The sequence below is a fragment of the Lygodium microphyllum genome, chromosome 7, assembly GCF_053477565.2.
Source record: "Lygodium microphyllum isolate KBCC chromosome 7, Lygodium_microphyllum_v1.1.10, whole genome shotgun sequence".
NCBI classification, from domain to species: domain Eukaryota; kingdom Viridiplantae; phylum Streptophyta; class Polypodiopsida; order Schizaeales; family Lygodiaceae; genus Lygodium; species Lygodium microphyllum.
In genome coordinates this window covers 60,482,286-60,495,665 of record NC_141141.1, presented here as the reverse complement: position 1 = coordinate 60,495,665, position 13,380 = coordinate 60,482,286, and the positions used below count along the sequence as shown (strand labels likewise).

Genomic DNA, 13,380 nt, shown 5'->3' with positions numbered 1-13,380 from the left:
TACAAACCCATGCCTCAAGAAACCACATAAGCTAAATAGAAATTACACTAACCTAATCAAAGCCTTCACTTCTATAGTTTTTGCACCAATCTTTGTTATTATGCTTTCATGTGGGTGTGAGGCTTTGTTGCATTTCATCCTAGCTATTGAGACTAACAACTCCAACATTGTGATCATGGCTAGGTTTCTATATGTACTTCAAATCAAGAGTGAATATGACTTTATTATCAAAGGTAAATTTCCTAGTCTTGGGCTCTTAGAATAACACATGTGAGCATATCATTCTAGAGCCCCTAATACTTCATATCCTTGCATCAATTGGTTTATTGATTAATAATTTTATCTATATTAGCAATGTGTGAGATTTCCATCCAACTAAAACACAAACACTACACTATCATGGTTGGCCCTACACTGGCAAACGTTGTACACCTTTAGTATCAAGCATGAGTTTACTATCTGTGCAAGTTATGGGGTATACCATATCTTACACATACTTGGGAGTCTTGTTCAATGACCAAGCTATAGAAGGGTGTTTGACTTTCAATCCAATATAGGGTGGTAGTATAGTGCCTCCATCTGGTTGGTTTATAAATGTGTGTAAGACACTTGGTCCTAATAACACAACTTAAGAAAAAGGTAAGAGAATCTAAAAGTTATAAGAGATCGTCAAATTTTAGTATCAGAACTGACTCTTGATGATGATTGGGAAAAGAAGGAATTGAAGTAGGAGAATCGTTGTTAATGCCAATGCCAATCCATCATGATGAGGTGTCATCGTCAACATCATAGACAACCCACTCCAACCCACTACCATTAGAGAGATGAGTGTTGGAGGAGCCATTGCAAGAGGAGTGTGAGATATCAAGTACCACCTCACCACATCACTCTCTAATCAAAACTCCATGGAGCGTTAAGCATCACCTCACCACACCATTGTCTAATTAAAACTCCATTGAGGAGCTTAATTGATAACACCACTTAAATTATTGCCCAATGGTGCCAACGCTCTGCAATTTTGCTTGAATATCGTTGCCACTCTTATCATTGTTGCTCTTGGTGGAAGCAACAACATGGACATAAACATGAATGGAGAGAGAGAAAACATGGCACCTTTTGATAATGAAATTTCTACATCTCAAAACCAAACTATCATAGCCCAAGTTCACAATGTTTGTCATGATGCGTTAATAAATTATATAATTAACGCTTGACAAGATAAGTTCATATGAAATAAAGGTGTACTACAACTCCTGTTTTTTGCTTAAGTTGTTTTGGAACTATTGTGTTGATGTTATTTTTCATACTAAGCCCTTTACTGTATGAAGGACCACTAGGAAGTTAATTGCGTTTTACTAAAGGCATCCCTCTTGCTTTGAAGTAGAACAATCACTAGTGGTATGAATCATGGAATCATGGTGAGTGGGCCATTGTTCTATGAGAGACCAAATAGCATCATGGGTACAAGGTAGGTGGTAATAGAGCTCAACCCTAGTAGCGACATCCCTCACAAGAGCAAAAGGGTCTTGTTCAATCCAAGGAAGGTCATAGGTTAACTCATCACTTTGCCAACTTTGTGAGATGAGAAGTTGGATTTCTTAGGACATGCCTAACAATAAATTGGTAAGTCAAATCCTCAATTACCAACAATTTTGTTAAGCCAATGGTGATTGACAATTTTGAGAAAGCATATTATATTGATGATAATTTATCAATCTATGAAAAATGATTTCTACATCTTTCATTAAGAATATTAATTTTAACAGACCACTCCAAAGTATGCAAAGAAAGATCATGCAAGCTAAACATAACATGCTAGAAATAAATTAAGTAAAGAATGGCAAGTATATAAGTGGAAAGTGGAAGGGTGGAAGTTGTCGTGATCCAATGGACAAGTGGACACAATTACTTGGGCGACCTCTTGCATGGCTAAGATTAGAGCCAAGTGATCATGACTATCTATATAAAGCTAACATTGTTTCAAAGGCCCAAATGTGCGACTATGCTAAAACAATGGGATCAACTTGACCTTCCCTTATTTTTCACTCATTGGACTAAAAATAGTGTAAGCAAGTCTCATCTTTGGTTGGTTGCAAAGCAACATTTCTTAAATGTACATTGGATTATTGCAACTAAGTTTATGTTACCAAATCTTGAGGTAATATTGCTTGTGGATCCAAGGAAATTCAATTGGTTACTAATAAATGATCCCTCTTAAGATTTCAACTTAGAGTATATTAAACCTATACCATGGCCCTTTTCATCCAATATCAAATAGAAAGATACTCCAACACTTAATTTACCAATTCTTAATGGAGAGGGCCAATGTAGCCTATAGCTACCATGCACATTTGTTCTTAAGCTAGCTTTCATGCACATGTGTGTGTATCCACCAACTACTACAATACAAAAGTTTCCTTAAGCTAACTTAAAAACCCACCACCTAGAGCACTCATGTGTGAGAGCAAGTATGCATGCCACAGAATTGTGTCAAGAATGGCAATTGGGTTAAAATATTCAAATAGTAAAATAATACAAATAAACAAATATAGCCCTAAGCTTTCCTACCCTAACAGATTGAGTATTAGGTAATGTTGGAGAGACCTCAACGTGTTTAGAATGAAGTCCCTTGGATTGGTTTTTGAAGAAAATTTGCTAGTAATGAGAAATGGTAGCCCAAATCCATGGTTGATAGACATACTTTGACACCAAGGGGCAGAGAGAGAGAGAGAGAGAGAGAGAGAGAGCACAGAAATGGGGAAGGGCAGAGGTTGAGCTTATGTTCACAATAAACACTTCCGAGAACCAGCAAAAAACCTTCAACTTCATAACAAAAATTCACCTTCATTAATTATGAAACTCATCTCCAACAATTAGACGCTTCTATCCAATCTTTGCAACACTAAGACCTGATTATTTTTAACACTGGCTTCATCCTGAAAAAGGCTGATTTTTAGAATACACATTTCGCACCATGAATTGGAAAGGAAATTTACATTTTCTGGTTATTATGAAACGTGTATTTCAAATTGTGAAATTCTAGCTCAGTATCCATTCATGTAAGGCTGATGTATGTTTGCTGACCTCGGAGACAGTCTAGAGACATTTACAGTCAATGAGGCTGATCTTATTTGCGACTTGCTGGCATCCTAATATTCCAGAAATTCAAAACTTAAAGTTAATGAGGCCGAGCTTGCCTGCACTGCAGTACAACCATAGGGCTAGATCTTCTCAAGGACCAAACAGGTCTCCAGGACTCTTTCCCATCATATGTCACCACTCATACTGAACAAAGGATAACTTGCTACTCTAAATGTTGCTGCTCAAAGATGTTTCTACTAGGATCACACCGGGTGGGAATGCTGCAGTGACCCACACCCATTCCAATGGAATGAGATTGCCACCCAGCTTACTGATCAGGAATGGCAGTCAAGAGGCATTTTCAATCTCTTGCCTTGACATATCCAGAAATGCAGGAGCATGAGAATGTAATGTTCTTCCTTGGTAAATAAGAACATGTTAAACACATTGTTTGAATAGACAGGGCCAATCCCCTTGCATTTCACATGCATCATTGAGCTGTTCAAGAAAAACTGATCCTGTTGCTCCTCCCAAAGGCACTTCTAGATTGCTACATACCTTTTAGATATCCCTTTTCTAGGAATTAGTATCTTTCCTCTTTCCAAGAAATTCAGTATCAGGCTTGAGCTGATGTTCAGAAACCGGTTGAGCTCTACCTCAGCATAGCTAATTAGAAGCACGTCTCTCAATTGTATCGTGACATTACAGTTGGCGGTATAAGCTCATCATCCAGCTGCATAATAAGAATCAGTTAAAATCAGAAATACAACTTACAACTTTATTTGCCCCAAAAGGAAATTAGCAAATCAGAAGACCTTGCTACTATTCATTTCGTTGCATTGCATGAGGACTCCTGATCAAGGGCTAGAAGAACCTAAGAGCTAAATGCCTATGCTCGAACCTCATGAGACCATTGCTAACAGAAATATTTAAAACTTGAAAAGCACAGAATGGCTGAAGTGGTACCATTGCTACACCAAGCTCATTCTCATCCCCTTGTAGCACCCATCCAGAATCCTCTACTAAGCTGAAGATCTTCTGAAAAGCCTTCTTGTAGCTCCCTTTCAAATCATTAATTTGGGGCAAGACCTGAAACATATCAGAGCCTCTCTCTCTCTCTCTCTCTCTCTCTCTCTCTCTCTCTCTCTCTCTCTCTCTCTCTCTCTCTCTCTCTCTCTCTCTCTCTCTCAACACTAAACCGCAAGAGCTTCCAAACTCATCAATCCATATATGCAGGATGACCTGACAAAATGAAATCTGCATGTGCGATTTGACAAAATACCTGAGTCTTTACATGCAAATGTAAGTTATTGCGTGCACAAAGTTACATGATCTCACTCGACATGTCCATTAGCACAGGATATTGTACCAAAATAGCACGTGAATTAGGATATATACGACGCCACAAATGTGTTGTGGCTAACTATGGTCTGCAAAACACATATAACTGGTTTATGCCAATGTGTTCGCACGTATTTTGCAGGTGATTATGCCAATGCAATGCAAGCATTCTGGAGAACTGTTGTTTACCATACTTGAACTTCCCGGCAGGCATAGCTGCAGATATGATGATTATTGCAGACGTGTATATGATTCTGATACTACAGATAGCATTAGAAAAAAAGAAAACTCTCACCTTGTGATCGAGCATTCCCTGCAAGACCTGTACGAACCGAAGAGCATCTGTGTCCTTCTCTTCATCGAGAAAATGCTCCAGATTATACAGGTTCTCTAGAAAAGACTCCATGCGCTTCGAATCCTCCCGGAGCATAACCCTGACTGCCTCAGTCGAGAGCTAGAAAATCGAAAGGCAGAAGCAATGTAGGAAACTATTTTGAGGTAAATGGAAAGGCAAAGGGAAAATAAATCGATGCGACGAGAACCTCGTTAAGGCTGGCTTTGATGAAGGGGTCCTCCTGATCTTCTTCGTCATTGTGGAAGGTCGAGGCGGGAGCGCTCGCCTTTCGTTGGGCACGAAGGGCAGGCAGTCGGGTATGGAGGGGGGGAGCAGAAGAAGAGGGGATTCTGGAACAGGGAGAAGAAGTAGCGATGGTGGAGGTCGGGGTGATGAGGGGAGAGAGAGGGCCACTCGAGATGCGAGGCCAGGCAGCACCAGCCAAAGATGGCACAGCCATTCTCGCTCAGATAATTAACTCTTTTCCGTAGACCAAACTGATAAAAAGGCCAGTAGAGTGACCTCTCTTGGATTTTTCTATCTATGTCAATTATATCATGATGATATTTTACATACATATATCTAAAATCACACTCAAATAAAAAACTATCGGAATATTTCGATAATTTTTATCAAGCGGATTTAATTGTAAATAATAGGCTTACAAAAGAGTGATAATGAGATTGGCTGCAGAATAGGTTGTGGATGCCCTCTTCTTCTAAAGGGAACCAATAGGAAATGACATTTTCAAAGAGTGTTCCCATCTATATTACTAATTATTTGCACTCCTGGTTTGGCAATTTTGAAACCTCTTCCAAGACTCCAAACCTGATGATGAGGATAGTTGGAGAATTTGAATTAGCCACCATATTAACACCAGCTGCCATCATTTAGTGCTTTCTTTCTCTCTCCCAAACTCTATCATCAAGATCATTTTATTGCTTTCTTTCTTTCTCGCTCTTAGACTCTTTGTCACTTGTGAGGATTGTGAGAAACATCGTTTTCGCACTCTCTCGGTAGCCTCCATCTATTGTTCAAATCGTACATTAGGTGAACTTACGTGTTCACACACACACACACACACACACACACACACACACACACACACACACACACACAGCCTATCCGTCAACTCCCACCCCCCCTCTCTCTCTCTCTCTCTCTCTCTCTCTCTCTCTCTCTCTCTCTCTCTCTCATATAGAGCCTATCCATTAGCTTCCACCAGTTGCCATATTTGCATATTCTAATAGGTGAAGTTTGTGCCATTAAGCTTTTCAATATTAAATATAGCACTATCATTCGAGAAGAACCAACCATAATGACAGTATACCAATGTAAAATCCAAGAGAATGAGTTGTTGTAAAAGATTGCAAATGAGCCCCCAATACTTAGCCAAAACAAAGACAGAATAGGAGGAAATATCAAAGTATAGAGCTGTCCATCAACTACAAGCAATAGACTGCCAAAGTACAATGTCTGCTCTTTAAGAAAAATGTTGAGAATTGTAATTATAGCAATGCTAAAATAAAGACAACCGTATATGTCAATCCAACTATGGGCAAATAGCCAAGAAAGCAAGCTTCTATTGCCAGGGATATTGGAAGAGACAAAGTGGAAATGGACTAGAGTGCATGACCTAAACCTCTTGTACAATTGGGCTCTACTTAAGGATGATGAAAATGTGCAAGATAATGAACTGCTAGAGGACGAGCTTTTTTAACAAGAGGATTCCAATGAATACATGGACTATGACTCACAAAGTGAGGAGAGTAATGAAGAAGTGGAAACCATTGACTATGACACTGATGGGTGGGCAATAAAACATATAATTATGGACTCAAAGCCCAAAGACATTAATACCTTTAGGATAGAAAAAGGATCATCAAGGTGGATTGTGATTGGACTTGGTTGGAGTATCTAGATGTGGTTGACTATGAGCAAGTAGGATTGACCTAACCTACATCCACAACATTATATGAAATAGGATTAGTAGCCAAGCTCTGACCACCTAATGAGACTCCCTCTTTTAGTGAAAGTTGTGAATTCAACTCCGATTCTGAGATAAACTTGGATACCAATCTTGAGATTCCAAATCCCCCAAGGAACTGATACACCAAAGGAGACCTCCTAGTCTACTTGAGGCATAAACGATTAAAGGAGCAAAAGAGGAAACAATCTAAGGATTGAAATGCTAAAAAGCAAAAGAAACCACATGACCTACCTAAGCGATTCACGAAATTCAAAAAGGGTGATTGAATAGTGGCGTTACTAGGAGCAAAGAGACAAGGCCAAACTAGTGAGTCCATTGAAAGACCTGCCAAGGTCAAGGAAGTCAACTAAGCTAGTGAAAGTGAAAGGCCTCCATCTCTATTCATAGCAGATGACCTGATTAATAAGGATGAGGAGACTAACCTCATTGGTCTCTTAAAGGATTTCTTTGGTGTGTTCATACGGTTCATAGAGGAGCTAAAAGGTAATGATCAGAGCATAGTAACCCATAACATTCCTATGGTCCTTGACACAACATCCGTTAAACAAAGGCCTTATGCCATGAATCTGAAGCATGCTCATGCTGTAAAAGAAGTTATTGACAAAATTTTGGCCACAGGATTCATTGATGAGATCGAGCATATAAGTTGGGTATTACTCGTTGTGATTGTACTAAAAAAGAACAAAAAGATTCGAGTGTACGTAAACTACAAAAAATTCAATGCAACTACTAGGAGAGAGAACTATTCTTTGCCTTACATCGAGCACATGCTTGAGAGAGTGGCTCTGGGAAGGAAGCGTATAGCTTCTTGGATAGGTTTTCATAATACAACTAGGAGCAAGTCCACCTAGACAACATGCATAAAACATCATTCGCCACCAATAGGGGGTGTTCACTTACATAGTCATGCCCTTTGGGCTAACCAATGCCCCTGCTACCTTTCAATGCCTCACGTGTGCAATCTTCAAAGACATGCTCAAGAAGTGATTGGAAGTATTTGTTGATGACCTTTGTGTTCACACCAACTAGGAAGAACACCTGGAGAAACTCTGCATAGTCTTTGAATGATGTAGACAATGTGGTCTCTCATTGAACCCCTTGAAGTGCTAGTTTTGGATTAAACATGGTAGTATATTAGGGCGCCTTGTGTTGAGTAATGGAATTGCCACTGACTTCTCAAAAGTTAAGGTGGTTGTTGATCTTCCACCTCTAACCAACTATAAGGGAGTTCAATGCTTCCTAGGTCATATGGGATATTATCAACTGTTTGTGTTGAATTATGCATTAATTCCTAGGTCACTATACAAAGCGCTGATTGTGTTTGAGTGGACAAAGGAGTGCCAGCAAGTCTATGAGTGACTTAAGGAGCTCTAACATTGGCACCTATTTTAAGAGCTCCATATTGATCCATCACTTTCCATGTGCACATTGATGCTTTGAAATGTGCTGTGGGAGCAGTGTTGGGCCAACCTAGTAAACATAACATGAATTTTCTAGTGAGTTTTGCAAGCAAGCAACTCACTAACATAGAGATGAACTATTCAATAAGAGAGTGAGAAGGGTTGGCAATGGTATTTGCCATTAAAAAGTTTAAGCATTATCTTTTGGCCACACTATTCACCTTCTTTGTTGATCAATAGGCATTGCTTTACCTTGTTAATAAACCCTTATGTGACAAGGCGCATTGCCAAATGGTTATTGCTCTTGTTGGAATTTGACTTCTCAGTGGTAGTGCGAAGAGGAAAGTAACATTATATGGCTGACCATATGTCCTACATACCCACTAACAAACCTGCTAAGGAAGGCATTATAGACAATCTACATGATGCTCACCTTTTCAAAATATCCAATGAAAATGAGTTTTACAAAGCAAACCTTACGCCTTACCGGGTAGATGATATAGCGCAGATTCTAGAAAATAGAATCCCTGATTCCCTAATTGAGAAAGCTAGACTAAGGCGTCTCATTTTGAAAGTTCAACCTTATCAGTTGATTGGTAGTTAGCTTTACCAAGTAGGGCAAGATGGCCTATTGAGATGGTGTGTCTATGAAAATGAGATACATGATCATTGAAGCACATAGCGCAATTGTAGGAGGACACTTCAATATGGAGACACCACTACATGTATGGTTCTATAGTCTCAATTGTGATGACCTACACTATTCTGTGATGCTGCCAAGTTTATTAAGCACTATGATGAGTGCTAGCATACAAAAGTTCCTATGCTAAAGGAAAAAATGGAGTTGATACCAGTAATAGCATGCCAACCATTCAAAAAAATGGGGCACCAACTTCATTGGACCCATTAGTATTGTTGCACAGTACTCTCAAGCAAAATACATCATTAAAACCACCGATTATCTTACGAAGTGGGCTAAAGCATGAGCAACAAGCAAGAATGATACAAGGACCATTGTTAAATTTCTTTAGGAGCAAGTTATTTCTCGATTTGGCTACTCCATTGAATTAGTTAGCAATTAGAGCACACACTTCATCAATGAGGTGATTAAGCATCTATTGTCCACCTTTTTGGTTATCCATCGAAAATTGTTGCTATGCTATCCCTAGGCCAATGGTCAAGTGGAGGTAACAAACAAAATCTTAGTCAATGTACTGATGAAAATTGTCTTTGCTTCACAAAGTGATTGGGACAATAAATTGATGGAAACCCTTTGGGCATATCGTATTGCCTACAAAACATGTATTAGACAAATGTCATTCAAGCTAACATATGGAACAAAAGTAATCTTCCTGCTCAAATTCTTTGTTCCGTTCCTATAGATAGTTGTATAAGAGAGATGGGAAGGCTAGACGTTTTGTACTAATCGCTTAATTGAATTGGAACGGTTATCTAAAACTCGACTTATTGCCACACACACCCTTATTTGTGAATAGGTACGAAGAAAGGCCTAGTTTAGCAAACATGTCAAACAACACGACTTTGAAAAAGGTGACCTAGTGTTACTATATTCTATCAAGGGCCATAGACAAAAAATAAAGTTCTGAGGTTTAGGACCAGTTCGACATCGTTAGATCAATAGAATTAGTAAGGTTAGCTTGAAAACCTAGATGGAGAGGGCATAGGCTTCTTCAATAGAAGTCGCATGAAGAAATATTGCCCACTAGCACACCCGCAGCATGACCCCTCTATCCTCTTGTCGCCCATAAACATATGAGCAATATTCATTATTGAAACCGGCTCAAAAGATGAGAAAACTATTGCACCAACCTATAAGAATCACAACCCATAAAGATCATGTCCTTGATCCATTGATTGATGAAGGGGCTAATAATAACATACTCATGTATGATGACTAGGAACAACACCTACCATGGCCAAAATTACTCCATATGGTGGAAAACCATCTTTCCTATTTAGGAAAGTGTAGATTCATGAGATCACCATCGAGATTGAAAGCCTCACTGTCATTTTTTATGTACTTCCAAATGCTGAGGAGGTGGGCGAGAAAACACAGTTGGTGGGCCGAACCTTCAAGAAACAAACTCAATGCAATGTTAACTATGAGATCCAACGTATCCATCTTGCTCCATCAAATGTGAGAATCTTAATGGCTTTCAGAATGGACACCCAGGTTTTAGCCACAAGCGTGTGATGCCACCAATGTTTTCATCTACTATCAACTCTAGTGAGGAGGATAAACAAATAGTGAATGAATTACAATAAGCTCAAAAGAACAAATAGGAACAAGTAAGCAGGCTAGCCACCTCCCAGAAATCCCATACAAAGTATGTTCCCAAGAACATGTTTCCTCAAGGGAGTGAGCATAGACTAGAAGCATGCAAGTGGAAGTAAAAGCTATGGTGGGAGGAGAGAGAGAGAGAGAGTGTGTGTGTGTGTGTGTGTGAGTGAGAGAGAGAGAGAGAGAGAGAGAGAGAGAGAGAGAGAGAGAGAGAGAGAGAGGGAACTCCAATAGGCACAATGTGTGTCGGTGTAGTAATACACATGTGGTTAGGCAGAGGCGCCTTTACCACCAAACACCTCCCAGTTAAAGGTGAATGGGTTCCTAGGGAGGAGAGAAAAAGAAAAAGGTAACAATGTATAAATGTACATAAGTACAATAGGATGAGGAAAGATGCCATCTCATCCAACACCCATCAACTTCCTAAGGAAGGCAAAACACTCTCCTAAGAGACTTTTCCTCCTTAGCAGATCTGTAGGATTTTAGTCAATTGAGATCTTGACAAGGTCAACATACTGGTCCTCAATAACCTCTCTCATGAGGTGGTAATGCACCTCAATGAGTTTTATCTTTTTACGAAAGACCGGATTCTTGGCTGACTAGATAGCACTCATAGAATCTAAATGTAGTGTAGGGACCACATCAATAATACTAAGGTTTGCCACCATATAGCCTAACTAGAGAGCCTCATTGCAAGCCTCAGTTGTTGCAATATACTCAGCCTCAGTAATAGAGAAAGTTGTGCATTTTTGCACCCTAGACATACAATAAACATAACCTCCAGCAAAGGTGAAGATATACCTAGAGGTGGACTTCCTACTGTCTACATGTCATGTGCATAATTAGAGTTAGTGTAACCCACGACTCTTGTATTGCGGTTGTCATAATATATGCACTTAGCTGCTATACCCTTCAAGTATCTCACAATATCCTTGATGGCATCCCAATGCTGTCTTCCAAATATAGCCATATAGCATACCACAACTACCACTACAAATGCGATGTCAAGACAAGTGGCTATCATGGCATACATCAAACTGCCCATGGTGGTGGATGTATAAGGGATCTTGGCCATTTTGGCCTTCTACTATCAGACTGTAGATAATCGGCCACCTAAGTAATCTTCACATGAGAAGGTAGAGGATAGCCAATAGGCTCACCATCTTGCATATGAAACCGCTCTAGGACTTTTTGGATATACTCCTTCTGTGAGACAAATAAAGGAGGAGCCCCTTAGAGTGATCACGTGTGATGTGCATCCCAAGAATATGGGAGGCCTATCCCATATCCTTTTATCTCAAAGCTCTACTTGAGCTAAGCTGTCAAGGCATTTAGCTCATCGTGAGCTCTCCCAGCAAACAATAAGCATATTGTCCACAGAGAGTTTCACAAATATAAGGATATCATTACGAGCCTTTTTTGTGTATAAACATGGATCCATAGCACTACAAATATATCCCTATGAATGCATAAAAGCATCAAACTTGTGGTATCATTACCTAGATGCCTGCTATAAAGGCTCTTTCTCAACTTGCACACTAGGTGTTCTGTGCCTTTTTCTTCAAAGCTCTTAGGTTACTGCATATAGATCTCATCATGCAAGTCTCCATGTAGAAAAGATGTCTTTACATCCATCTAATAAAGGTCCAGGTCTAACTGAGTAATCAATACTAGTACTAAGCATAGGGGTCGTTATTTTTACAAGAGGAGAAAAGACTTCATCGAAGTCAAAACCGTATTCTTGTTTGAAACCCTTAGCTACCAATCTGGCCTTATAAGCGGGCTTGGGATGTCCAATGATACTTTTCAACTTGTATAGAAGCCGTGCCAAGAAAAATATGGAAATATAAGAAGTACAGAAAAGTCCTAAATCAAGGAGAGAGGCGCACGAGAAAAAGCGCAAGTCAATACTTTTGTAAAAAAGCGTAAGGCACACCATGATTTATTTTGTAAAAGAGTGCCGGGGGCTCTCACTTGTGCAAATTGTAAAGGTAGATGGGCAGTAGGGAGGAAGCTAGGAAGATAGGAGAACAATGGGAAAAAGGGCCTATGCCACAGTTCACCATGTAAAAAAGGGATGGCTGCCCAAAAGGGATTTAGGGTTTTGTATATAAAGTTGAAAAGTGAATGAGAAGCTCATTCTTGTGTGTGGCCAAAAGTAGCTCTCCTCTTCTTCTTCTTCTTCTTGCTTGCTTGAGCTTGTGCTTAAGAGAGGGAATGTGAGAGTGTGAGTGAGTGAGTGTGTGAGATTGAGGGACCGTGGTGGAGAAGCTCTCCATCTTCTCCTCTCCTCTCCTCTTCTCTTCTCTTCTCTTCTCTTCTCTTCTCTTCTCTTCTCTTGCTCGCGGCAATGGAGCTTGGAGCCTGGAGCTTGAGGATTAAGCTCGCTTAAAGATTGCACTTGGATCATGGAGCTGCCAGAGTGCTCGGGAGAGGAGGTAACTTGATCGGGCATGGAGATAAGCTCACTACACTCGTAGAGAGAGAGTGTGCATCGGCTACGTGAGAGGTAGCCATTAATGCTTGACTTGGAACGCTTGAACAATAAGTGGTCCGTGGGTCTTGGCAGTTGAGCATGAGCTCCCAACATCCCATTTGAACACACCATCTGGGAACGATGTGTTAGAGCAGGCAAACTAGACTATGCTGGAGATGGCTTGTGTGTTAGAGCAGGTAAAATAGACTATGTTGTAGATGACACGATTCATGTTGGAGCATAGGGGCCTACCTCATTCCCGTTGGGGTGAGGTTGTGGCTACAACGGTTCACATCCACAACTGATATTCAATTTCAGCTTTCACAGACATGACCCCCTACGAGACTTTTTTTGGGAAGAAGCCTTGTGTTCCATTTTTGCATCTTCAGGTGTGAGGCATATGTCCATGTGGACTAGAAGAAGAGGGAGACAAAGCTTGACTCGAAGTTGTAGAAG

General features: G+C 40.1%; 1 protein-coding gene across 2 annotated transcripts; it reads right to left on the bottom strand.

Annotated features, from left to right (window-relative positions):
- Positions 1-2,997: 2,997 nt before the first annotated feature.
- Positions 2,998-5,280, bottom strand: LOC148033504 (uncharacterized). 2 transcript variants are annotated; one of them, XM_087681448.1, is made up of 4 exons: positions 4,965-5,276; positions 4,718-4,876; positions 4,048-4,170; positions 2,998-3,814 (listed from the first exon to the last, which is right to left on the bottom strand). In XM_087681448.1, exons 1-4 carry the CDS (start codon positions 5,214-5,216, stop codon positions 3,767-3,769), a joined length of 582 nt encoding a protein of 193 aa, XP_087537574.1. In that variant the 5' UTR covers positions 5,217-5,276; the 3' UTR covers positions 2,998-3,766. The 2 variants fall into 2 exon arrangements, 1 of the variants encoding a protein (XP_087537574.1); XR_015691316.1 differs by having other exon boundaries at positions 3,772-3,814; positions 4,048-4,142; positions 4,965-5,280.
- Positions 5,281-13,380: the final 8,100 nt, after the last annotated feature.

Coding starts and splice junctions, on each gene's coding strand:
- LOC148033504 (XM_087681448.1), bottom strand. CDS start 5,216: ATGGCTGTGCCATCTTTGGCTGGTGCTGCCTGGCCTCGCATCTCGAGT. Junction 4,171..4,717: donor AGGGAATGCTCGATCACAAG/GTGAGAGTTTTC, acceptor GATATGTTTCAG/GTCTTGCCCCAAATTAATGA. Junction 3,815..4,047: donor ATGAGCTTGGTGTAGCAATG/GTACCACTTCAG, acceptor CTTATTATGCAG/CTGGATGATGAGCTTATACC.